Source organism: Acomys russatus, chromosome 29 (genome assembly GCF_903995435.1).
Source record: "Acomys russatus chromosome 29, mAcoRus1.1, whole genome shotgun sequence".
Classification (NCBI taxonomy): Eukaryota; Metazoa; Chordata; class Mammalia; order Rodentia; family Muridae; genus Acomys; species Acomys russatus.
This window is the reverse complement of record NC_067165.1, coordinates 41706830-41731137: the sequence shown is the minus strand read 5'-3', so window position 1 is coordinate 41731137 and position 24308 is coordinate 41706830. Positions and strand designations below refer to the sequence as shown.

At 42.4% G+C, this 24308-nt stretch overlaps 1 protein-coding gene across 1 annotated transcript in view; it reads right to left on the bottom strand.

Annotated features, from left to right (window-relative positions):
* Rere (arginine-glutamic acid dipeptide repeats) overlaps window positions 1-24308 on the bottom strand; it is a 329541-nt gene that overhangs the window by 183092 nt on the left and 122141 nt on the right. Inside the window, exon 2 of the mRNA XM_051171194.1 lies at window positions 22409-22877. Coding sequence (XP_051027151.1) covers window positions 22409-22733 — 325 coding nt within the window. The 5' untranslated portion in view covers window positions 22734-22877. The remainder of the gene's footprint in view (window positions 1-22408; window positions 22878-24308) is intronic.

The window sequence follows — 24308 nt, the reverse complement described above, 5'->3', positions numbered from 1 at the left end:
CCCTTGCAAAGAATGGCAGTGCCACTCTAATAGAATTTCAAATAGAAACCCCTTTCCTTGTGAACAAAGCCTGTCTCACAAAGAGATTTTCAGAGACACAGCTGGGCAGCCACCAGTAGACATGGGAAGCTGGCCCTCAGCCTTCTCTCTGTTCTTTCATTTCTGTTCCACGCTATTCCTCTATCCCTGACACTCAGTACCACTCAGCAAGGTAACAGTGAGTCGGTAAAATACCACAAATTAAATCCACAAGTATCTTTCTAGCTGATACAAATGTTTGCCAATTCCAGGGTGTGTGTGTTTGTGTGTCTGTGTCTGTCTGTCTGTCTGTCTGACTGTCACCAGCTCTACCATTCTTTACCTTACTCACCTAAGACAGTGTCTCTCTGAACCTGGAGATAGGCTTGTTAGGAACAACACTACAATGCCCAGTCTACACCAGAAGCACTGGGACACTGCCGGTCTGCAGCAAACAATCTCTACAATCACCATCCTCAATAAGGTCAACACCACCCTCAACACACTGTTCACTCCTACAATGTGATCCACACTGCAGAGCAGACACTCAGAGCGTCTTCTATGAGGAACTAATAGAGGAAGACGTGAAAGCAGGAGTTATGTAGGAGACCTTAATCAAACACTAAAAGAAAAATGAAGCATTTCTTCACAAAGTGGCAAATGGAGGGAGGCTGGCTTTCAACTTTCTGCTAGATACAAGATACTAATAATATGCTGAAACAGTGGAGAGCTTCAAAGGGACAGAGAATAGCTTCCATTCAGCCTGTTAGCTTTTAAAAATTTGACTCTGTCAACTCTGATGGCATCATCTTGATAAACTTGGTAGAACACTCCAGAGGAATATATCAGTTGCTCCATCGTCCTCAAACTTCATCATAACTAAGTCCGTATACTGAAATGTGTGTGAGTTCTAACTAATGCTAAAAAGCTCACATACGCCTTTGTTGAAACACCGAGTAGCATGGTGGAGAAGAATGAGAAAGAGTACAACAAACTAAAGGGACTTAGACATGTCTCTTTTCTAGCTATCAGGAAGTCTTCTAGTGTAGCCAAATCTCTAAGTCTGGGCTGGGAAAACTGTTCAGTTGGTAAAGCTCTTGCCTTGCAAGCACAAGTACCAGGTTTGATCACCTTGTAAAAACCCAGGCACTGGGCTGAAGAGATGGCTCAGTGGTTAAGAGTGCTGCCTGCTCTTCCAGAGGTCCTGAGTTCAATTCCCAGCAAACACATGGTGGCTCACAACCATCTACAATGTGATCTGATGCCCTCTTCTGGCCTGCAGGTGTACAAGCAGACAGAACACTGTATACACAATAAATAAATAATTCTTTAAAAAAAAAAAAACAAAAACAAAACCCAGGCACAGTAGCTGGACATGGTGGCACATGGCTGCAGTCCCAACGCTAAGGGAGGCAGAGGCAGGCGGATCGCTGTGAGTTCAAGGCCAGCCTGGTCTACAAAGTGAGTCCAGGACAGCCAAGGCTACAAAGAGAAATACTGTCTTGAAAAACAAAACAAAGCAAAACAAACAAACAAAACCCCATAAATCCCAGGCACAGTGAAGTGCCCTTGTAATCCAACATTAGAAGGTGGTTCCTAGACAATCTAGCTCACTTAAAGGCAAGTGAGAGACCCTATCTCAAAAAAACAAAACAAAACAAAAAACCAGACAATGCCTGAGTGATGACAACCAAGGTTGCCCTCTGGCACACATTTACATGTGAACACATGTAACATGTGTTACATGAACATCTCCCCTTCCTCCCTGATAGCATGGTAAAAGGCTGGCCCTAGACAGTTATCATCCCGGCCTCAGGAAGTGCTGCTAGTGTTTTGCGATAGCTGCTGCAGCACACTCCCTTCCCACAAATCATATACTAACTAGGTTTGAAAACTGAGCAAAACAAGAAAAAGTAGCATTATCTTGTCAGCAGCAGAAAGCATGCTATGATGACATTCTAAATATTAACCATGGCTTAACACTTGTATTACCCAAACAAAGGGCAATTTAAGCTCTCACCTCTACAAATTATTTTGAAAATGATCCTTATAACTTATATTGAACCCTTTCTATGAAAATTACTCTAGCCACGTCAAAGTACAAACTCCAGTTAATTCTTCAGAATTTATATCTTGTTTTGTAGAAAAAAAAAAAAAAAGCATGTAATCTGAGAAAGAAATTTTATTTTGGGGCTGGAGAGATGGCTAAAGAGGTTAAGAGCACTCTCTGCTCTTCCAAAGGTCCCAACAACCACAATGTGGCTCATAACCATATATAATGAGATCTGATGCCCTCTTCTGACACTGTATACATAATAAATCTTTTTAAAAATATTTTATTTTAAAAATTGGTGTGCTCTGGGTTCCATCTGCAGCATCCCTCAAGGGGCCAGAGCTTTGCTAGCTCACGTAACCTAGGGAAGCAGATTCACAGCATGTGAGGCGCCTCCTGCCCAGGCTCCTACCTCGCAGCACACTCTATCAATGGTTCACACAAAAATAAAAACTGAAGGGAAAGCCATGTTCCACCAGGCCAGTGAGGTGATGGCTCAGCAGGCGAAGCATTTGCTGTGAGCCTGTGAGCTGAGCTCAGTGCCCAGAACTCAGAAGGGAAGGAGAACAAGTCTCACAAGCAGCCCTCTGGCATCAGCGCTCGACCACCACATACAAATAAAAGTTAAATTCTGACACCAAATGACAGGCTTGATTACTAATCAAGATGACGATAGATCTTTAACTCAAGGATTTGAAGTGGATCATGGGACAAGAGTAGTGACACACATCTACAGCCCACTAAGTGGGAAGCTGAGACAGGAGGATCGGAATTTTAGAACCGCCCTGTAGTACACAGTGGTGTTGTCTCAAGACACGAAGAAAAAGTAATATGGAGGGGTTGCAGAGGGTTTCTGTGTAACAGCTCAGTGGCAGAACATGCCAGATTCCAGGATTCATCCCCAGCATCGCCCACAAAATTAAAAAGGTGAAACCAAGTAAAATAATGTGCATTTCGAAGCCAATGCAGTGGCACTAAATCCAGTGTTCACAGGGAAAACAATCAATGACAGGTAGGCCTGAGAGAGCAGTCATCTCTACAGGGCTGACAATAAAGAATTTGTTTGCTAATGTCACACCCTGCTGGGCAGATTCCAAACAAGGCTGCTAGTTCCTCTCCAGAAAACAATGGCAGGGCAGCCTCAGCTTTGCAGGAAGTGGTTCAAACCAATGTCTTAGTGCTTGCTAGAAATACACAGGGGAAACTCACAGTGCCTGGGCCAGCCTTCCTATTTGGCAAATGATTTTATTATAAGCTAGTATCATAGTGAATCCATTTTCCTCGCGGATTTTCTGACGCTGTTTAATGGACTGTCGGCATAACCTAAGTTCCATCTACTTACATTCATTCCTGCCTGCTTCTGACTGCACAGCATATGGAACGTATTTCTATTCAATGGAATCAATGACAGGTAATTGTAATCTGCAGTCTCTATAGTTAAAAAAAATCATCAAAACACAAAATTTCCAACACCAATTATTCTTTTATATTTAAAAAAATTACTTATTTATTTTCATTTCATTGCACACTAATGTTTTTGCCTAGTGTTTCTGAGTGAGGGTGTTGGATCCCCTGGAGCTGGAATTGTGAGCTGCCATGTGGGTGCTGGGACTTGAACCTGGGTCCTGCGGAATAGCAGAACCTGAACCACCTCTCCATCTCTTTTGTACCTTTTAAGCACCTACATAATTTTTCCTTACACAAAGAATATCAATATAATATTCTAAATATGTCTCCTGTATCCCACAATCTTAACTATAGATCAAGAGCAGAGAAAGAGAAGTCTTGCTGTTAGAATGGACAAACAATGCTCTATCATTACATAGGTTTCAAGATAGAATTAGAAGTTAACTTTTTCTGCCCAGCTTTTGCTTACCATTAGATAATTCATATACATCCCAGTTAATCTTAATGTCAGGATTAGAGGAAATTTATTGAAAGCATACTTAAGTATGTCATACAGATTTAGACACACAAAACATTTGGCTTATTGATGCATTATGAACTGAACTGCTTTCATATTTACAAAAATTTACTTCAGTTTTCTTTATGGATGCCACCATGCCACAGGTGGCCTTCCTTGAATGATTAGTGTTTCACTTAACGAAGCATCCTCACAGCTGTGCACAAGACACTTAAAGAACGGAAGGAGCGTGAAAGAAATGTGTCAGATCAACATCCAGGGCTTGCTGCCCAGACTATAACCACCAACCTCACAGAATGACCAAGTGTAGTTCACAAAAGAGGCATGACGGCACACACCAAGGGACCGAAGCAGGCAGATCTCTGTGAGACTGAGGTCAGCCTAGTCTACTTAAAGAATTCCCATCAGCCAGTGTTATGTTGAGAGACGCCCTCTCCCTCTGTTCCCCATTCCCTACCCCCCACCCCCATGGTTTTTCAAGACGGGAGTTTTCTGTGTAGTCCTAGCTGTCCTGGAACTCGCTCTGTAGACAGGCTGGCCTCAAACTCACAGAGGTCCACCTGCTCTGAATACAGAGCACTGGGATTAAAAAAGGCATGTGCCACCACCTGCTTGAGAAAACTTTTATTTTTAAAAACTAAAGCCCCATGTGATGGCACACACCTTTAATCCCAGCACTAGAGAGTCAAAGGCAGCAGGCTGATTCTCTGTGGGTTAGAGGCTAACCTGGTCTACCCAGTGAGTCCAGGTCAGTCAGGGCTCTGTTACACAGAGAAACCCTGTAGGGGGTGGGCACTGGGGGAGAGGTAGGGAGGGAGGAGGGGGTAGGAGGAAAGGAAAAGCACAGCACAGATATTCTTCCTGGGCTGGCCTAGAGCCTACTGCTGCGCCATCAGATTTGCCCGGCTAGACCCCTCCTCATGCTGCTGGTCCCACCAAAGGTGTCTGTCCTCCCTACACACTGGCTAAGTTCCAGGACCCAAGTCTACAAGTCGGCTTCCTCTCCCCTTCAGGCTGGAACAGTCGGCGGAGAGCCTATTACCAACAAGCCACTTTTTATTTCAATGAGTTTCTCCCCAGAAAATGGAGAAACGTATACACACACAAAAGAATTTTGCCTACCTTCATAGCTACACTCTCTCCGCCCCTCACCCTCCCCCGACTCCATCTGTTTTTTTGAAAACAGGGTTTCTCTGTATAGTCCTGGCTGTCCTGAACTCAAGAGATCCGTCTGCCTCTGCCTCCCAAGTGCTGGGATTAAAGGTGTGCGCCACTGCCCGGATGTTACTAATGTCTTATATTCAGTTTTTGTGTTTACCTTTGACTGTCTTGGACGGGACTTGTAGATCAGGGTGGCTTCGAACTCATAGAGATCTGCCTGCCTCTGCCTTGTGAGTGTTGGGATTACTTTTTAATTAAGGTCTCTTTTTATATATTATAATGGTTTATTATGTTCATGTTTTTATTATGTGTCTTATTTAGAGTAATCTTTGAGTTCATAAAGGGCACATGAATAATTGGTAAATGATGTAGCATTCCTCCACCGGGAGTAACTCCCATCTTGACCCACAAGCAGCGTTCTTTATTATAGTCACCCCTATTCCTAACAGCTCTTTCTCAGATCCTCACACAAACATCCCCCTCTCAAATTCATGTCCTCTTTGTCTATTTTGGATGGCCGCTGGAGCATCAGCAACCTACCAGTGGCTCATCTCTGAAGACAGCCAACCCTCCCCCAGGACCTGCGGGCTGCCTGTAGCGCCTCACTATGGACTGACTGACTTGATCTTGTGCAGGTCTGTTCTGGTATCCACAGCCTCTGTGTGTTCATTGGTGCAGCATCCCGGTCATGTCCAGAAGGCACCACTTGGCAGCAGTCCTTCTAGTCCTCTGACTCTCTGAATGTGAATAATCCGTGTTAGAACATAATGTGCCATCATAAAAAGTTCCAACATTGGGGATGCTAAGTCATTTCCTATCAAAAGAGGAAGTGTGGGAAGGACTAATCCAACAGGAAGCCACAGAGTCAGGCTATTCACCCCTCCTGGTGCTGCCCCAGCTTTGTGGGTATCAGCCCATGAAAAGACAGCAATGTGGAAGAGAAAATGGACCTGGGAAGATTCAATAGTGCATTAGAATTTTCTAAACCACCTGTGAAACTCCAGTAAAACTCATAGAAAAGCAAGAGTCCAAGTAGCCATGAGTTCTCCGAAGCCAAGGCACTGGGAGGGAAGATGGGAGCCTCCTGGAGAGCAGCTGTGACGCACCGGGGGAAGCTGAGGGCAGGTCCCCAGAGCTCACACATGTGCCGCTCTGTCCTAGGGTTTTGGGGCTGGCATGGCCTCTTAATATTTTCTTCTGAGACAGATTCTCTTTCTCTGTAGGCCAGGCTGGCTGGGCACTCACTAGATAGTTTAGGTTAGCCTCAGACTCATAGCACTCCTCAGGTGTGAGACAACACAAGGGTTTACTGCTGTAGAAGCATAATCTTGGTAAGACTTGGCTATTTCTTGCTTTTAGCACTTTGGGTAAAATGGAGAAGTCTTTTCAATTTTTTTCTATAAATTCTGATTTATTTTGTCTCAACAGATGTTCAAAGCATGGCTTTTCTGAGGTTCAGATTACTAAAGGAAGCATGCAAAAGCAAAGCTCTCATTAAGTGACATATTGGCTCAGCTGTGCGCCTTCATTGAAGTGTGTTGAATACAGTTTCCGGTAGAAAACAAAATAGTAATAATAACACAAGAGCTGTTAGTGGCTCAACAGTAAGTGAAACCTCCCATTTCCTTTAAGGAATCAAGAGCATTTAAATATTTCATTACTTCGACCTTACTCAAACTTCTGATAATTTGGATTATAAAAGTGGCAGGTGGATGGCAGATTATTGCACAGAAGAGCCCCTGCTGTCTTATTTATTTAGCCTGAGGGCATTGTGTATGTTACAGAGCTGAGTCACTGAATGTTATACCCCAAGGATACGGAGAATGAAAGTCATAGTCTATGTGGAATATTTATACTTGAGAATAATCCACAGTCGGCTGAAGATACTCAGCATCTGTTCAGTTATGTAAAAATGGCTAGGTTTTAAACCACTCTTAACTACCTGTATATAGTACTTGGCTCAGAAAGAAAAACAGAAACAACAAAACTAACCATGTAACTATGGCTGGACACAGAATTGCTCTAAGGGGGTAGGTCAGGTTAGAGATGGGAGACAGACTTCATTGTTCTTAGAACTTTACATAAATTACGGCTAATGATTAAACTGGAAGCCCACTGCAAACAGAGTAGACTTAGAGTACATGATTTCAGTGTCAGTGGGACTATCACCTTTATAATTAGCCATAAAATGAGAGCTCAGCCTTTGGGTATGCCCTCACAAAGCTGCTTTTTCTAACTAAGTATGCTACAGAATGACATCAAGGCTGGGTGGCGGCAGCACGCACTTTTGATCCCAGTACTCAGGGTGGCAGAGTCTGAAGCCAGCCTGGACTACAGAGTTTTAGGACAGCCAGGGCTACACATAGAAACCCTGACTCGAAAAACAAGCAAACAAAAATAAAAACAACCAAACATGGATCCCAGTAGTGTGACTGGATAGCACAAACCACTCATCACCTTCTGCCAGGACTCAGGACCAGCCTCCAAAGGCAGATGAAACCAGAAAGAACAAAGCTGGCAGCAATTCCTTCCCTGACAGGATTGCAGCTAAGTCAAGTTCCTAGGGCGTCCTACGCGAAAGCTCACAAGCAGCACGAGGGCTGACAAGCAGGGCCAGCACAGGTGTCAACCTAAACCGTCAGCCTCCTCTGTCTTTTCCCATTGCTGAAGGAATTTGTTTCAATAGGAATTCATGGATGTACCTTTCATCCAGCAAATTTCTAGGAATACTATAGCAATTTAAAGTAAAAGCCCAGGCAGATGCTGGCACACATCTTAACACCAGCACTCAGAAGGCTAGTGTAGGACGATCATATATTTTAAGCTAACCTGTCTACCCAAGACAGCATGGGTTACACAGTGACACCCCTTCATTAACAAGTGATCAGACTAATTAAAAAAAATTCAAGCTGAATATACTCCAGCTACTTAGGCACTACTCTCTTCTAAAATTAAAAGAATATTAAAATTAGAACGTTAATAAAAAGGAAACCAAATACAGTGGCTCACAGGGTGAAGGAAGAGGGTTATCATGAGCTTAAGGCCAGCCAGGACTACAGAATAAGACCATGACTCAAACAAACAAACAAATAAATGTTTTTTAAAGTGCTATATTGAATTGCTTATCATAACACAGTAAAACTGTTGTACAATACAATAACGCATATGCTTTTTAATTGAGTCACTAAGAAATTATACTAAATATTATTCTCTTAAGAACACCCATGCCAGGAGCAGTAATGTGCACCTCTAACCTCAGTACTGGGAAGACAGAGGCGGGCAGATTCTCTAAGTTTGAGGCCAGCCTGTTGTACAAAGTGATTCAGGACAGCCACGGCTACACAGAGAAACCCTGTCTCTACAATGACCCCATCCTAAAGAACACGGACAATTTTAAAGTGACAGTGAGTACATCTCTATGATGCAACATGAGAGCACTGGTTTGTACCAATGTCCCATGGCTTATTGCCTGTCATCAGAGTTAAAGCACTGAGTGTCATCAGACATGTAATGAATGAATGAAAACAAAGGAACCTTCTTCTCCTACCCAACTTCAATCCCATGCCATCTATTCAGTCTCTTTGCTTAGCCACATGCCAAGTTACTATCACCAGCATTAACAGCAGATGAAGCATGTACAAGCTGTGCGTGTTAGCTCAGAGGTTAAGTGCACTGGCTGTTCTTCCAAAGGTCCTGAGTAGCAACCACATCGTGGCTCACAACCATCTATAGTGTGATATAATGCCCTCTTTTGGCCTGCAGCTGTGCATGCAGACAGAATACTATATAAATAATAAATAAATCTTCACCAAAAATAAAAACAAACAAACAACAACAAAAACCAAACAAACAAACAAAAAGCTGGACATGGTGGTGCATGCCTTTAATCCCAGCACATGGGAGGCAGAGGCAGGCGGATCACTGTGAGTTTGAGGCCAGGCTGGACTACAACACGAGTTCAGGATAGCCAAGGTTACACAGATAAACTTTGTCTCAAAAAAACAAAAAACAAAAACAAGCTGTATGTCGTGGCTTATTGAATTAAACCAGCCTAGGCTACAGAGTGAGACACTCTTTAAAAAACAAAGGCATGTTAGGAAACTGCAGCCACACACCTCTACATGTGTGCAATATGGGAAATGACACAACTAATGTTAATAGTGGCTTTAAATTTAAACTTTTTTTTTTTTCCGAGACAGGGTTTCTCTGTGTTGCCTTGGCCATCCTGGACTCACTTTGTAGACCAGGCTGGCCTCGAACTCACTGCGATCCACTTGCCTCTGCCTCCCGAGTGCTGGGATTAAAGGCGTGCGCCACCACGCCCGGCTCTAAATTTAAACTTTTGCTTCTCTGAATTTTACAATTTTCTCTCTTGAAAATGTATTGTTTGTTCAGGCAAAGGAGGCAGCCTGGGGAGTAATCAGCAGGACTGAGAGATTACAAGCATATACCAAGAGAAGAAACACAAACTATGCAACCAAATGTAAGCACTGCTCAGGCCAGAGAAAAGCCATCGGGGTGAGCTCAAGAAGAGGACGTAAAAGTGAAATGTGTCCAGCCAACAAAGTTTTGGGTAAAGCCAGAACACACGTCTTCACATATCAATCAGATAATCAGTATCTCAGAACCCAACAGCCAGAGATAACAGAGAAACTCCTAAAGAAACTGGTCCTACAATGCTCTGGTTCTACCCCAGATGCTAAGAGTAATTTTAAAAGATTACGTATTTCATGTCACCAAACATTTTTTTGGTAGCTGCTGCTAGCTTCAAAATCATTCTAGTTTGTAGGCACTATCTTCGAACCGGTATAGAGAACAGACCAAAACCCAGGTCTCCACTGTGTAGTCACAAGAGGAAGCACACATCTCCATGCAAGGTTAAGGCATAATTTCCAAGTCTTAAGCTGACAGAATGAGTCTCAAATGCAAATGTCTAAACCGTGCGCGCGCGCGCGCGCGCGCGCGTGTGTGTGTGTGTGTGTGTGTGTGTGTAACTATAGAACAGTGAATGTTAAAACTACCATTTTGCAGGCAAACTGTTCCTGATTGTGTAAAAGTACAAAATATTGGATAATCCTTTTTATGTTTTTGGCATGTCCCTTCCCTAAACAAAAGAGAAGATGTAGAATTACACACAGTATTACTGACATCCCTATGGTCAACATGGAAACTGTACAATGCACTTGTGTTTTATAATCGCAGCACACTGGAAAAAATGGTCTGTAAAGTCTGAAACCGAATACCATGTAGTAATGGCTGCCTTCCTGAGAACTAGCAGGTACCTGCAGCATTACCAACAAAGCACCTCTTTAAGTCTTAATGTAAAAATTGAAAATTACAAAAAGCAATGTACCTTAAATTTGTGTTACATACTCAGTTTTATTGTGATAAGCCATGATCAACACCCCTCAGCCTTATTTTTTTTTTAATGAATCAGTCTCTTTGGCACAATCTACAGCAGCACTGGTGCCCACCTGTGAAGTGTTAGCATCACTCAGCAGTAGGCCAGGGCAAGCACAAGTGCAGGCTTGCTAGCCTTCCCTCTGCATCTCAAGCACTCTGTCTTCTCTGTCGGGTACCACACTGATTTACTGAAAAGGTAGTCCTAAACAAGTTAAGTAAAAAATTAACTGTACAGTAGGGTTAAGTGAACAATTATAGAAGACCTATAATATATAACCTATACTATGCTAATAAGATTAAGCACAATTTAAACTATGAAATAAGAAAGATTTAAAGAGTAGGTTTCTAATGTACATGTAATGATACTATATTAATTTAATAAACTTGGTAAAGTGACTTTAGGAATTTACTAATATTTATTTATTTATTTATTTATTTATTTATTTATTTATTTATTTATTTGAGACAGGCGTTCTCTGTGTGGCCTTGGCTGTCCTGGATTTACTTTGTAGATTAGGCTGGCCTGGGTGTTAGGATTAAAGGTGTGCACCACCATACCCAGTTGAATTTATTAATTGTCATGTGTTGAAATTTTCGCTTAGAAGAGTCAAGTAATTAATTTACCTTCATTGGTTATTTGATAGTAAAACAATCCACTACAAAAAATTAATTTATTAAAAATTTACTATAAAATTTATACTAAAATGTAAATAGCAGAAATAGACATTTAAATTTTTTCTTTAATATTTCCAGCATTTAGGATATTTAGATATCTTCAAGGCAAAATTTATTAATAAAAGTATTTACTGTGGAATATATAAATGCTTCAAGGGCTGGAGAGATGGCTCAGCAGTAAAGGGCACTGTCTGCTCTTCCAGAGGTCCTGGGTTCAATACCCAGCAACCACATGGTGGCTCACAACCATCTATAATGTGATCTGGTGCCCTCTTCTGTGCATGCAGGCAGAGCACTGTATGCATAATAACAACTTTAAAAATGCTTCAAAAAATTACTCTTGTCCATGTACATTTTAAAGAAACTCAATTAAGACAATAAATACACCACACCAGTTTTAAATTAAGAGAATATTTTTAATTTTGTAAAGTCTAATTTTCTCAGCTGGCAGAACAAACAGAAGACAGTATCTGGAAGGACCACAAACACACGGGTCAGTACCAAATTCAAGCCAGTGTCTGCTGAGAGCAGAGCCAAATTCCTGCATTTTTTTTTTTTTTACATTTTTAATTACATTATCCAATTCAAACACCACTATGCCACTCCAAAGCAAAACTGTGTGCTCTGAGAAAGAGCTCTTTTCAAAGCTGAGAGTGTGTGACAGACTAAACAAGTCTTTCAGCAATTTTCTCAGCCGCACAAAACAGGGAGGGCATTGATGTGTAATTATAATAACGAAACATTTAACAATTAGTTGAGCCAGCAAAAGCTGACCCTCCAGAGCTTAGCTGTTCACATTCGTGTTCACTAAGCAAAGAGGCAGAGGACCTCACTAACTGCAGGTGATCTCAGCCCATTAGCCTCTAGGTAAATACAAATCTTGCTCCACTATGGTTGGGGCGCTGACTGTCAGAGACCAGTGGACTGTTTGACTAGCCAGCATGGAAACCCTAACAAATGAGCCTCAGTCTTCTCTGCGTTCTTTTCACACTAAAGCTCCTGTAGGTTCCATGGCCAAAATAAAGGGACTCCCAAAGGCTGTCAAGTTGCTGCCACAAACAAGACCCAGAGGCACAGTGCAAACACCTTGAAGACCACCACAGTTTGTAGCCATGTGTAAGATGACAATCTGTGTCTCTCACTCAGCTGTGGAGTTCTGGGCTAGACATGCTGCATTTTTAATATTCGTTTTGTTTTGTTTTTCGATACAGGGTCTCTCTATGCAGCCTTGGCTGTCCTGGACTCGCTTTGTAGACCAGGCTGTCCTTGAACTCACAGCGATCTGCCTGCCTCTGCCTCCCAAGGCGTGCATCACCACACCCGGCTCATTTTTAATAATCTTTCCTCAAGTTCCCAGACTGATTTTCTTTTGTTTGACCAGTACTTTTGTAATAGTTGCCCATTTGGGTATGCTTGTAATATTTCCTAGAGTGCCAGGATTAAAGGCATGTGTCACCATGCCTGACCAAACTAATGTCTCTAAATGTATAAAATATAAAGTGTGGGGTGGCAAGATGGTTCTGCAAGTAAAGGTACTTGCTATCAACCCTGACAACCTGAGTTCAGTACCCAGGACCAACATGCTGGAAGGAAAGAACAGACTCTGACCTATACATGACAGACAGACATTTTGGTAGAGTCAAACTCAGCCTTTGTTTTTGTGGTGGTGGAATCAACCCTAGGACCTACTTACTGCATGCTACTCATCCACTCTTCACCACTGATCTACCTCCAGCCCATCACTGAAAGAACTGCAAAACCTAAGAAAAAGCTGACTGCAGGATGGGCCATAAACAGATGAGCAAGCACAGCCTACAGGCCCACCTGAACCTGTTCCCTGTTCGTAAGAAGCTCACAAGCAAAGGATAGGTTTGGTTTAAATTTTTTCATGATAAGCTGCTAGGGTGGGCTTTATATATATATATATATATGTGTGTGTGTGTGTGTGTGTGTGTGTGTGTGTGTGTGTGTGTATATTATTTCTTGACTTGTGAAAACTATATGAACTCCAAATTCTAACACCTATAAAAAGCTTTTTTTAAACTGTCACACAGCCAAGCTCACTTATTGAACATTATTTATTACCACTCTCATGACAAAGGGCGCAGACAAGAGCTGGCCCTTGAAAGACAAGCTGACAGCTCTGCTGATGCTGACTAAGAACAAGAGAAGAAGCTCCGCCAGCCACCTTATTCACACCACCGAAGACTGACTACAGAGTCAACATCTAATTTTAACTGACCATTCACCAATTTACCCAGGTGGATATCAGGATCCTTTTGCAAATGTCTTCACCAAGATAACTGACTAGCTACAGTATCACCATTCCAAATTCCATGTCATATACACCATTTGGGCTTAAAATTCAACTTATGATATCCAAAGCAGTGGCAGCATTCCTGTGCAAAGAGCCTCTCTTTCCGAATGAGCCACATTCACCCTGGAAGTTCCAGGTATCTAAGTCAATTACTGGGACCAGTGCAGGAATCCACCTGCCGCCCTAACCCAGTTCTCTCACAAACGGCCTTCAGGAGATAACCAAACTAGTGAGAAGAACAATGGACGGCCAAGCGGCATACTAAAAACCACTGTAATGCCCAGGAAGGTTACATAGTTCAAGAAAAACCATGCCCACAGGCTCAGCAACCTCATCTTTAGAGTAAACACTCAACAGTCTATTCTGCATACAAACAACCTCAAAGACAGTTCCCAACCGGTTCTTCTAATACCAACTGCCCCATGCCTATACTAACAGCCAACTCTTAAAGATGAACAGATATGACAATGGTCCCCAAAGGAATTACCCCCCAGCCCCCGAAACTGGCCCTCTGTTGGTGCTAATCTTGGGAATGGTGGACACACCAGGAACTGGAACGAGAAATCTCTCTGGTACTGTTGGAACAGACATGCAGAAGGGAAAACATGCAATATTTATGGGGATCTGACTGTCTGCGCCTTGTGGGTACAGGTGAAGGGGAAAAGTGGTGAGATCCTTGGGCTAAAAATCTTGGTAGGGTGAGATAGTTGGTGTCAGGAGACTTGACCTTTTCAATAGTGATTTTTTTCCCCCAAGATCTACTGTACCTTTATTTTATATGTATGTGTGAGTTTGTATGCATGTGCACCATGTGGGTGCTTGGTGTCTTAAGAAGCCAGAAGAAGGTATCAAATCCCCTGGGGTTGTGAGCCACTGTGTATGTGCTGGGACCAAACCAGGGTCCCCCGTAAGAACAGCAAGAGCTGTTAGCCATGAAATTATCTCTAGAGCCTCAGGATGACTTTTTATGTTATGTAATTGCTTTAATTTGGGATTATTAAAATGAAGAATGCCTCCTTCAATGATTAAGGACACAAGATAAATATAAATATACTACTAAGTTGATAATGACAATATGTGAGGGAGATTGATTTACATTCAGAAATTTAGATGCATCAAGATAGGGAAGATGTCTTCTTCAAGGCTGTCAAATACAAATAGCCAAAACACTAAGAATGGAACAATTATATAATTCCTGATTGTGTCATGGTTCTTCTTGCCATAGGTAATCTATTGTATATACATGTAATAATATAAATGTATATGTATAAAAATAAACTGATTTTAAAAACATAAACAAATAGTAAAGAAAATAAGTACACTATTACATGCAAGTCTTGGAAGACACAGCGCATACCTGGGGAACACACACAGGTCTCCAATGCAAAGTAGGAAAGAAGGAGGAGGGGCATAGCAGCAAAGACTCTTCCTCATGGTTTCTTCTGAACCCAGGACTTATTTAAAAGGTTTCCTAAAAGGAATTTTAGTTGGTGCGTTTAAGACAAGGGGGCAAGAGCCTCAGAGAGTCACAGTGTGACTCAGAGGTAGACACCATGCTGCTGCAGGGTGCATAGCTCATCAGCAGTCAAGTAGTTGGTGCCCAGCTGCTGCTAGAAAGCACTCTGAAGTGCAGATTACAGTCTGCTGCTGATGTGAAAAGGCTAACCTGCATTCAAATGTAGCAGTGACATGGAATTCACTACACTCATCAATGTTCTTTGGATAGTGGCAAAAAACCTTTAGCACAGACATCGTGCATGCTTTATGAGGCCACTAAAATGATACCCCCTTCCTGTGAGGGCTCAAAACCAATAATTACCAGTAGCCTAAATATTTTGGAAGTATACCTCTTTTCCACAAAGCTTGAGTCCCACAATTGTTATCTCTGATTTTTGAAATTTCAATCTCTCTCAGCAACGACCCCACTCCACGCCCCACCCCACCCCCAATACGTGTAGAGGTATTGAAAGTGAGAAGAATAAATCATTCTGCCTAGTTTTGGGAACCGAACCCTATGCATGGTGAACTGTCTGTCTGTAGAGATGTCTTGTGTTGCTAGACATCCCACGTAGGCTTAAGCTCTTACTTACTTAAACCCTCTTACTTCAGCCTCTTAAGTGGCCGGCACACCAGGTGTAGAACATCAAAAACGGCTGAGATACAACTTCAGGGAAAAAAGAATATATGTATAGTATTTTCCAAGAAGTCAACCTATTTCCTTTTTTAAAAAATTAAAGTGTATTTCTCCTTCTTTTATGTTGCTACAGATCTAACCCAAGGCCTCCTACATGCAAGGCATGAGCTCTAACACTGAGATGCAGAGGACAACTGTGAGAGTCAGTTTTCTACCTCTACTATGTGGTTCCCAGATATTAAACTCGGGTCATCACACTTGGTCTCAAGCACCTTTACTACTCAGCCATCTCACTTGCTCTACAACAAGTTTTTTAAGGACTAGAAACATATAAAGCAAGGCCAAAGACTGGACAACAGACGTGTCCTTCTTGCTAGTTAGTAAGTTATCTCCATGCTACCCCACTCTCGGTCCTCTCCTCTTATTTACACTAATCTACCAACTTTGGGGCATCCAAATTATGCCCAAGCAACTAATCAGAATTTAATTCATGTGCTGCTTTTTAAACTATTATTGTATTATAGTCCAGGAAACTTCAGATAAGAGCACACACTGATCTCCAAGAGGACCCAGGTTTTGTTCGCAGCATCTACAAGGCTCACGGCTATCTGTGGCCCCAGATCCAGGTGATCTGATGCCCTCGTATGGACCCCATAGGCATTATACAAACGTGGTATATGTATACATATGCACGTAAAACACTCATCCCTAGAAAATTAAAAATAAACAAACCTTAAAAAAAAACAAAAGCAAGTTCAGGTCAGGAAACGACATTTTCTTGTTCCCTTAAAAATAAAATAAATATCCAGCTCTGTGGTTTTCCCTCTTAAAATTCAGGAAGTGGAGACAAGATCACAAGTTTGAAGTAAGCCTAGTGAACCTAGGTGATGTGGGTAGAGGTGGGGATGGGGTGGCTTCTGCTGAAATCCCACTCAACTACACGCAAATAGCAAAGAACCTGGAACGCTGGTCTTTCTTGGCTCTCAGATAGTAAGCTCATTTTCTACTTACACATTAACTGAACGAAAGCTGGGAAACAATGGCCCAGATAAGTGATTCTCAAAAACTTAATATGAATTTAAATCACCTGATAATGTCATCAAATAAAACCCTGTTTCTGATTCAGTTCGTCACTGCTGGAGCCTGACAGTCTGCACTTCTGACCAGCACTTCAAGCACTGGTCACTGAGACAGTCACTTGACTAAGCTATCTTTCCTTTATGAAATCAAAAAGACATGGCCAGTCTCAAATTTTCTGGCAGTTAAAATTACAGTTTTTCTCATTTCATCTACCCTCACAGATAAAAGCCATCATTTTTATGTGATAAGAAATGTTCTTTTCTGCTACCCAGATCTAGCCAATGGATAGGACATTCTCCACTGCTGAGTGGAGAGTGGGGACTGACTTTCACGCGAATTCTGGTGCTCCATTTCTGACCACGTCTCCTGGAGGGGGAGACCTGGTGGCACTCAGAGGAAGGCTAGCAGGCTACCAAGAAGAGACTTGATACCCTATGAGCATATACAGGGGGAGGAGGTCCTCCTCAGTCACAATCACAGGGGAGGGGAGTAGGGGGAAAGCAGGAGGGAGGGAGGAATGGGAGGATACAAGGCATGGGATAACAATTGAGTTGTAATGTGAATAAATTAATAAAATAGTTTTTTAAAAAGAAAGAAATGTTCTTTTACATAGGTAGTTTGAGTAACTTCCTAATACACACTAAAAGGCAATCCTTCCCTTGGGATCAAGAACTGATATGAAATAGAAGAAATAAAAGTTTCAAACAGCCTCTACATACATGCCATGACACTGAGCCTCCTCCAATAATAATGATGACAATAATAATAACAGTAAATTTCAAACTAAATAAAGACAGCTTCAAGATGAAGCAGCCACCTACCCTAGATCACTCAAGCACAGTCTCCCGAGCAACACTGCTCCTCCTGTCAACCAACCCCTACCAATATGGCTAAGTCCTAAACTACAGTGCACAGAAAGAGGGTTTAGGACGAGGGTGGCTGCAAATGGAATGAGTTTAGATGATGGGAAGAAGGGTACGTCCAATATGTCTGGTGTCCTCATAAAAGAGAAGCACTTGGACACACACCAAAAACACGCAGACAGGAAGAATGGCCAAGCGAACAGTTTCTTTCTAACCCCTTCAGAGGAACAAGGCCTGCCAGCTTCACCAGTCTTGGTGTTTTAGCCTCAGTATGCTTGATGTCCTGGGGAAGGGAGGGACACCACAGATGCCACTTGCTACTGAAACCCTGGTAAACCACCACTGCCTTAGTGCCCTCCTCCCAAGGAGGAGTAAGATCTACACAGCAGAGCCAGGTGCTGCACGCTTGCCTGCAGCAGCAGTGCATGGCCTTGCAGAGGGGTAACAAGCTTTCACTGAAGTTCTAGATATACATAGCAAAGGACAAGTGGGATAAAACTTCAAAGAGTGCACAAATTCACATAAGCACAGCCAACAAAACAAAGCCCAGCCAGGACCCCGGGAGCGTCCCTTGTGGCAACTCACATACAAAAGCCCATAACCACCTGTCTCCTGACCTGACAGTACTTGGGCCTCTTTTACATTAAAAGGGATCACACACTATTATACTTGTGTATTTACTAGCTTCCTAAAGTTTTATATTTTAAGACTATGTATGTTCTCTTTTAATTCAACTGGACACCCAGGCTTCATTTCTCCTCATTTGGATTATTCCCAGCTTAATTCCATGTGGATGAATAGAAATTAATACATCTCAGTTCTAAAATATAAGTAAAAGAGCATTTCATTGGGTAAGTTTCAGAAGGAATTACACACACACACACACTCACTCACTCACTCACTCACACTCACGATAACTACTACCAAAGAAATGTGACAAGCCTGGGAATGGAAAGACAATGAATGCCACGGATCTGACGAAAAGCTAAGAACTAAGATAAGGCTACAGGATCCTCCTGAATAAAAGTGACTAGAGTATGCTGAGTTCCTAAGGGCAGAACAAAGGTCTCTCCAGAGATGAAGAGCAAAGAAGAAAAAAAAAAGTTCTGTGCACAACAATGCACAAACTTAAATTTTTAACACATTCTCAGTGATAGCAATTTGCTTCTAATGACCAGAATAGAGAGCTGGCCACTTGGGATAAGGGACACCACAGCCTCTCCTCAAAGCACCACTGTGGGGTTCACTCTTTTGTTTTTGTTTGTTGCTCTGTTTGTTTTGGTTTGGGTTTTGCTGTTTTGCTTTGAGACAGGGTCTCACTTGTAGCTCTCACTGGACCCAAACCGTCAGAGATCCACCTGCCTCTGTCTGAGCACTGGAGTCTAAAGGAATACATCACTACCTCCCAGCTCCAGGGTTCATTCTTAGTAACACTTTAGGAGATACCTAAATTCAAGGTTTTCCACATATTAATCAAATTAGTCAATCAAGCCAAAATTCCCAATCCCTTGAAGACCTCTCTTGTAACATCTCTAAAGGCTGTAAATGTCTGAGAGTCAACTGAGGAGCCATGTGACCTGCATATAATTCCAGTGCTTGGAAGTAAAAGCAGAGGATTAAGAAGCGTTAAAACTCAAGTCAGCGCACAGGAAGGATTCAAAGACAGCCGGGACTACATGATGCTGTCTTCACAGACAAGAGAGGGAAGACAGCTGTGCACAGCAACACATGCCTAGGGCCTACCTGCTCAAGAAGCTGAGGCAGGATGGTCTCAAGTTCAAGTCTTACTGAGGGACTCAGTGGGACTCTGATTTGAAACTACAGTTTTTTAAAAAGAGCTTGGACAGTAGCTCAGTGGTAGAATAAAAGGCTCCAACTTCAGTCCACACTACAAAGACAATGACCGTGACAGCAACAGAGAGACAGGAAAGAGAGGCAGGGCTGGGGGTGTGGTATGAAAATCCATCTGGGAATCTAGTCACAGAAACCTATTCTTGACTCTTCAGGTGAAATGAACCTGAAGAATTGACAATATTTAGCGAACCTCTACTTAGAAATTATTTGGGCAAGGCAGCCAAGTCATTTAGCTTGAAATATTAACTCCCTAACCACTCAATGCTAACCACTGATCAAGTCAAAGGCAAAGCACTCTACAAAAGGCCAGATGTTCACTGTTGCCAGCACAACACAAACTGCAGCTTCTCCAACAGTTCAGGCACTCTAGTCAGCTCTCTGTATCAACTGACTCTGCATCTGTGACTCCAACCACATATCAAAAATAACTAGGAGCTGGCATGGTGGCGCACACTTTTAATCCCAACACTCGAGAGACAGAGGCAGGCAGATCTCTGAGTTCAGGGCCAGCTTGGCCTACAGATCCAGGATAGCCATGACAACACAGAGAAATCCTGCCCCCCCTGGGGGGGGGGGTTAGGTTAAGGGGGAAAAAGAAAGGAAAGAAAAAAGGAAACCACTAGGGTGTCTGTGTCATTACACACTGACAACATAGCCACAGGGAAAGCATTCCCATTTTACTGAGAGCCTTAAGTAACCTGTCAATAACTGCAGGGTATGAGACAGTGTGCACAGGTCATATGGAATGCTACTTTGGGGGGAGGGCATAATAACACTCTCTAATACTTTATAAGAGCCACTACTTTGTAACTGAGCCCTTGACAATCTCCTCACACATTTCTCTCAGAGTATAAAGAAGAACCTCCCCTCGAGCTGTAAAGGTGGGCACTGTTTGCCAAACACGTTTCCTCAAAATTAGCTTCTTTAGGGAGACAGCCATAAAGACTGTCACAGCCCATAAGCAGCAGAGGCAGCAGGTGCTGTTCAATGTCACAGAGGTGTTCTTGGCTGTAGGACTTCTCAGAGTTAACTAATTAGCCATCTCTCATGAGGGGACAGTCTGAGCAGCATTTCCCATAAGCACCTGGCTCCTAACATGCTGAAATGTCCCTAGTGACACAAATGGAAAATTCCATATTATGCTTGATGAGCAGGGCTGGCATTTGATACTGTACATTACAGCTGGCAATGATTCCAACAATTCATCCCATGTTGTATCTCAAGAGAAGGGAAACAAATGCACCTACCCTTTTATTCTTAAGTTATAATCTACTCAAACTAACACATCTTATGCTTTTTTTCATGATTTAAAATGAAAGAAGCAGCCCAGTATTGTAATGCGCAGCTGTAGTCCCTGCTTGCAGGAGAAGAACAGAGATCACAGGTTTAACCCTGTGTTGGGCTAGGTGACAGAGTACTTTACAGGTCAGTCTATGCTTAGCAGACCCTGTATCTTAAACCAAAACCTAACCCAAAGCAAACAACAACAAGAAAAAACACCCTAAGCTAAATGGGCCCTCGGTAAGCAAAGTGGCAATGGACTGACAGACTGGGCAGCAGTGGCATTCTTATGGTCCAGTACTGAGCCTGAATCAAAGAGAAGCACTCAGCACTGGGACCTGCATAAGGCTAACGGTTCCTGGCAAATGCCCACACCTTTCTTATCAACTGTCAAGCAAGAAAAGTATAGCTGTAACATGAGTTTGTCTGATACTGATTATTTTCTGGAAAAAAAAAAAAAACAAAAAACAAAAAAACTAAACAAACTTCTAAAAGTCTCCCCCAAACTGGAACTTTATACAAACAAATTCTGAAGCTCAGTTTTTCTCAGTGAAATGCATGTATTGAGTTAATGACATAGTAGTATGCTTTAATCCCATTGCTGGGAAAAACTTAAACTCGATGAGACTCCTCTGTGATGATTATACCACCTATGAAATCCCTGTTATGGCTTACCAGTGTAAATAATTCCAATAAAATGAAGTGTGATAGTTTTACTAATTTATGTAAGAAAAAAACAACCCTATCTTTAGTTGGTTAGATTTTTGAAACAGACAGGGTCTCAAAAGACTAGTCAAACTCATAGTGATCCTCCCCACAGGCTTTGCTGGTGTGCTAGGCTTCTGCATCTCTTCAAACATTTACATGCTGGGTCTGTCTCTCTCTAAGCAAAGCCACAGCTCAGAGTCTATCTACTAAAAAAACACAAAGTTCGTGAATTTAGTTGCTGTCTTCTGTAGCAACTGACTGATAAGCTCAAAGCTCACTACTCTAGTAAAGGGTTGGTTGCCCAGGAGTGATAAATCTTACTCTGGAGATTCTTTTTTCAAAATCTCCTTCCAACTAGGTGTGGTGGCTCACACCTTTAATCCCAGCACTCAGGGAGACAGAAACAGGCAGATCTCTGCGAGTTTAAGGCCAGCCTGGTCTACAAAGTGAGTGCCAGGACGGGCTGGGCTACATAGTGAGACCCTGTCTCAAAAACAAAAAAATAAAAAACCTCTCTCCAGCTGATGGTCAATTCTATTTCAACATAGAATATCTTGTTTACCAGAATCTGGTATGCAGTACTCCTTCTACAAGCCTAATTTATGGCTAAAGATGAGTTAAGGGGGAGGGGAAGGGAGGAGAAGGGAGGGGAGGGGAGGATGTTAAGTGTATGATTGAAAAGGAGAGCAAGAATCATGATGAAACAACGTCATTAAGAAATATATGAGCCAGAGAGGGGCGAGGGCCAGGAGGACGCAAGCATAAAGTTGTTAAACCTACTGAGGGATCTATGTTTGTTAACTGAATTTTGCTATCTCAGCTACTGTCTTCTGGACTCCAAGTCTTTCTTCACAAATAAAGGAGATATGTTCCACTGTGAGGCAGAGCCCACTTCTCTCTCACAAGCCCTGTGCAGACCCCAGTGTCCTGCTCTTACCTCCTGGTCTGTAGACGACATCATCCTCAGTGATGTAAGACGCTATCTCACCAGTGTCTGTCCTTTCATACCGGGACTTTTTTTTGGGTGGTCTCTTCTTGCTCTTCTTTGTGGACTCCTCTGTGGTGGCACTGTTGTTGTCATTGTCTTCATCCTCACTGTGGTCACTCTCAGCATAATTTTTGGCTCCTCCTTCCAAGGTGCAGCTCCTGCGAGGCCTGGCATTCTCACTCTCTCTTGCTTTGTCTCTTTTATCTCTCTCTCGGTCCCGGTCCCGATCCCGGTCCTTTTCTTTGTCTTTGTCTTTATCTTTGTCAGCTGTCATGATTCGCCACGTGCCTTCTTCTGTCCTCTCACGGCTAGGCCTCCGTGAAAGGTAGACAGTAAGCCTGGGCTTCAGTCTTCTGAATTTCTTACTCAATTCCAGGGAAAATCCAACCACTCCAACAACCCCAACGTTTCAAAAATGCTAGGAGAGAAAAAAAGGGGAGGGCGTCAAATTGGTTTTTCTTTGATGCCTAAATGTTTTCTATTATTTCTTTCCTAAAATAACATTCTTCTTTTTTAAAAAAAAATCACAGAGAGAAGGCTCAACAGTGAGGAGCACTGGCTGCTCTGCCAGAGGACCTGTGTTTGGTTCCCAGCAAACACACAGCAACTAACAGCTAGCTGCCTGAAACTCTAGTTCCTAGGCATCCAATGCTCTCTCTCCTGGTCTCCAAAGGCACTGAATGCATGTGGTATACACACACAGATGAAGGAAAATACTGATATACCTAAATATTCATTTATTTATTTAATTTTATGTGTATGTGTGTGTTTATGCGCAACACTTGCATGAAGGAAGCCACAGAGATCAGAAATAGGGTACTGAGCCCCTTGGAACTGGAGCTGTGAGTAGCCATTAAATCCTTCTCCCCACCCCCACCCCAAACCACTATTCACACATCTCACAGACCACAGTGGAAAAGCCGAACCAGTGATATACAATTTCACACAGACCTCAGCCTTGCGAGCTCACACTGTGGAGTTCAAGGGCTGCCGAATAGTGAGTGTACACTAAACTTCCTATACATTCACTGTTTTTGCCCTTTTTAAGGAAAAAGTAACATAGGTCCAGTGACTAACATATAATGGAAGTAACTGTACAAAATTAGCTTCAACTCCGTAAATTAAAAAGGAGCCCATAATACAAATTACATCCATGTGAAAACACAACTTGCACAGCTATGGGAAAGTCACAGGCGTCACTCAGGGCACTGCCTTCTGAAGACTGCCTCCATCTCCAAATGTCCAAAGCTCCTTTTAAGAATAAAACCATATCTGATTGGCAATTTCAAAACCAAGAGCTTTAATTAGCTCAGCTATAACTCATCACACATATTCTCAGCCAGCCATTCTAGAGCTTTAATATGACTGTCATGATAAAACTAACAACTTCCAATCTCCAGTTTTAAAGATTATTAGGTGGTTTTTAAACTCTTCCAAATTCCCACTATTATGAACTTCTCTAGAACTGACCACACTGCCCACCCCTAAAGCCTTAAGATGGAAGAGTCTACAAAGAAAAGAGTAAATCTTAAGCTCCAATGCAGCATTAACTCCTGAAACTCCTAAAACCAAGGGAAAGAAGTTTTGGAAGTCAGACTTGGAAATCCTATTAGTCATTAGTTTATTCCCCACAATCATCTGCCATCTTCCTCAAAATCTCATCTCATTTGAGAAGCAATTGTTACTAAATACTGTCTAGGTCCCAGGTATTTGGGACTAAAAATATGAGGAAGAGAGCTCAGATCCCTGCCCTCTCCACACACAGCCGCAAAGAAAGGAGACAAGTGATCAGACTAAGAGCCATCTGCTTCCTGTGCTACCAGGGCCAGATAAGAAACAACATATGCAA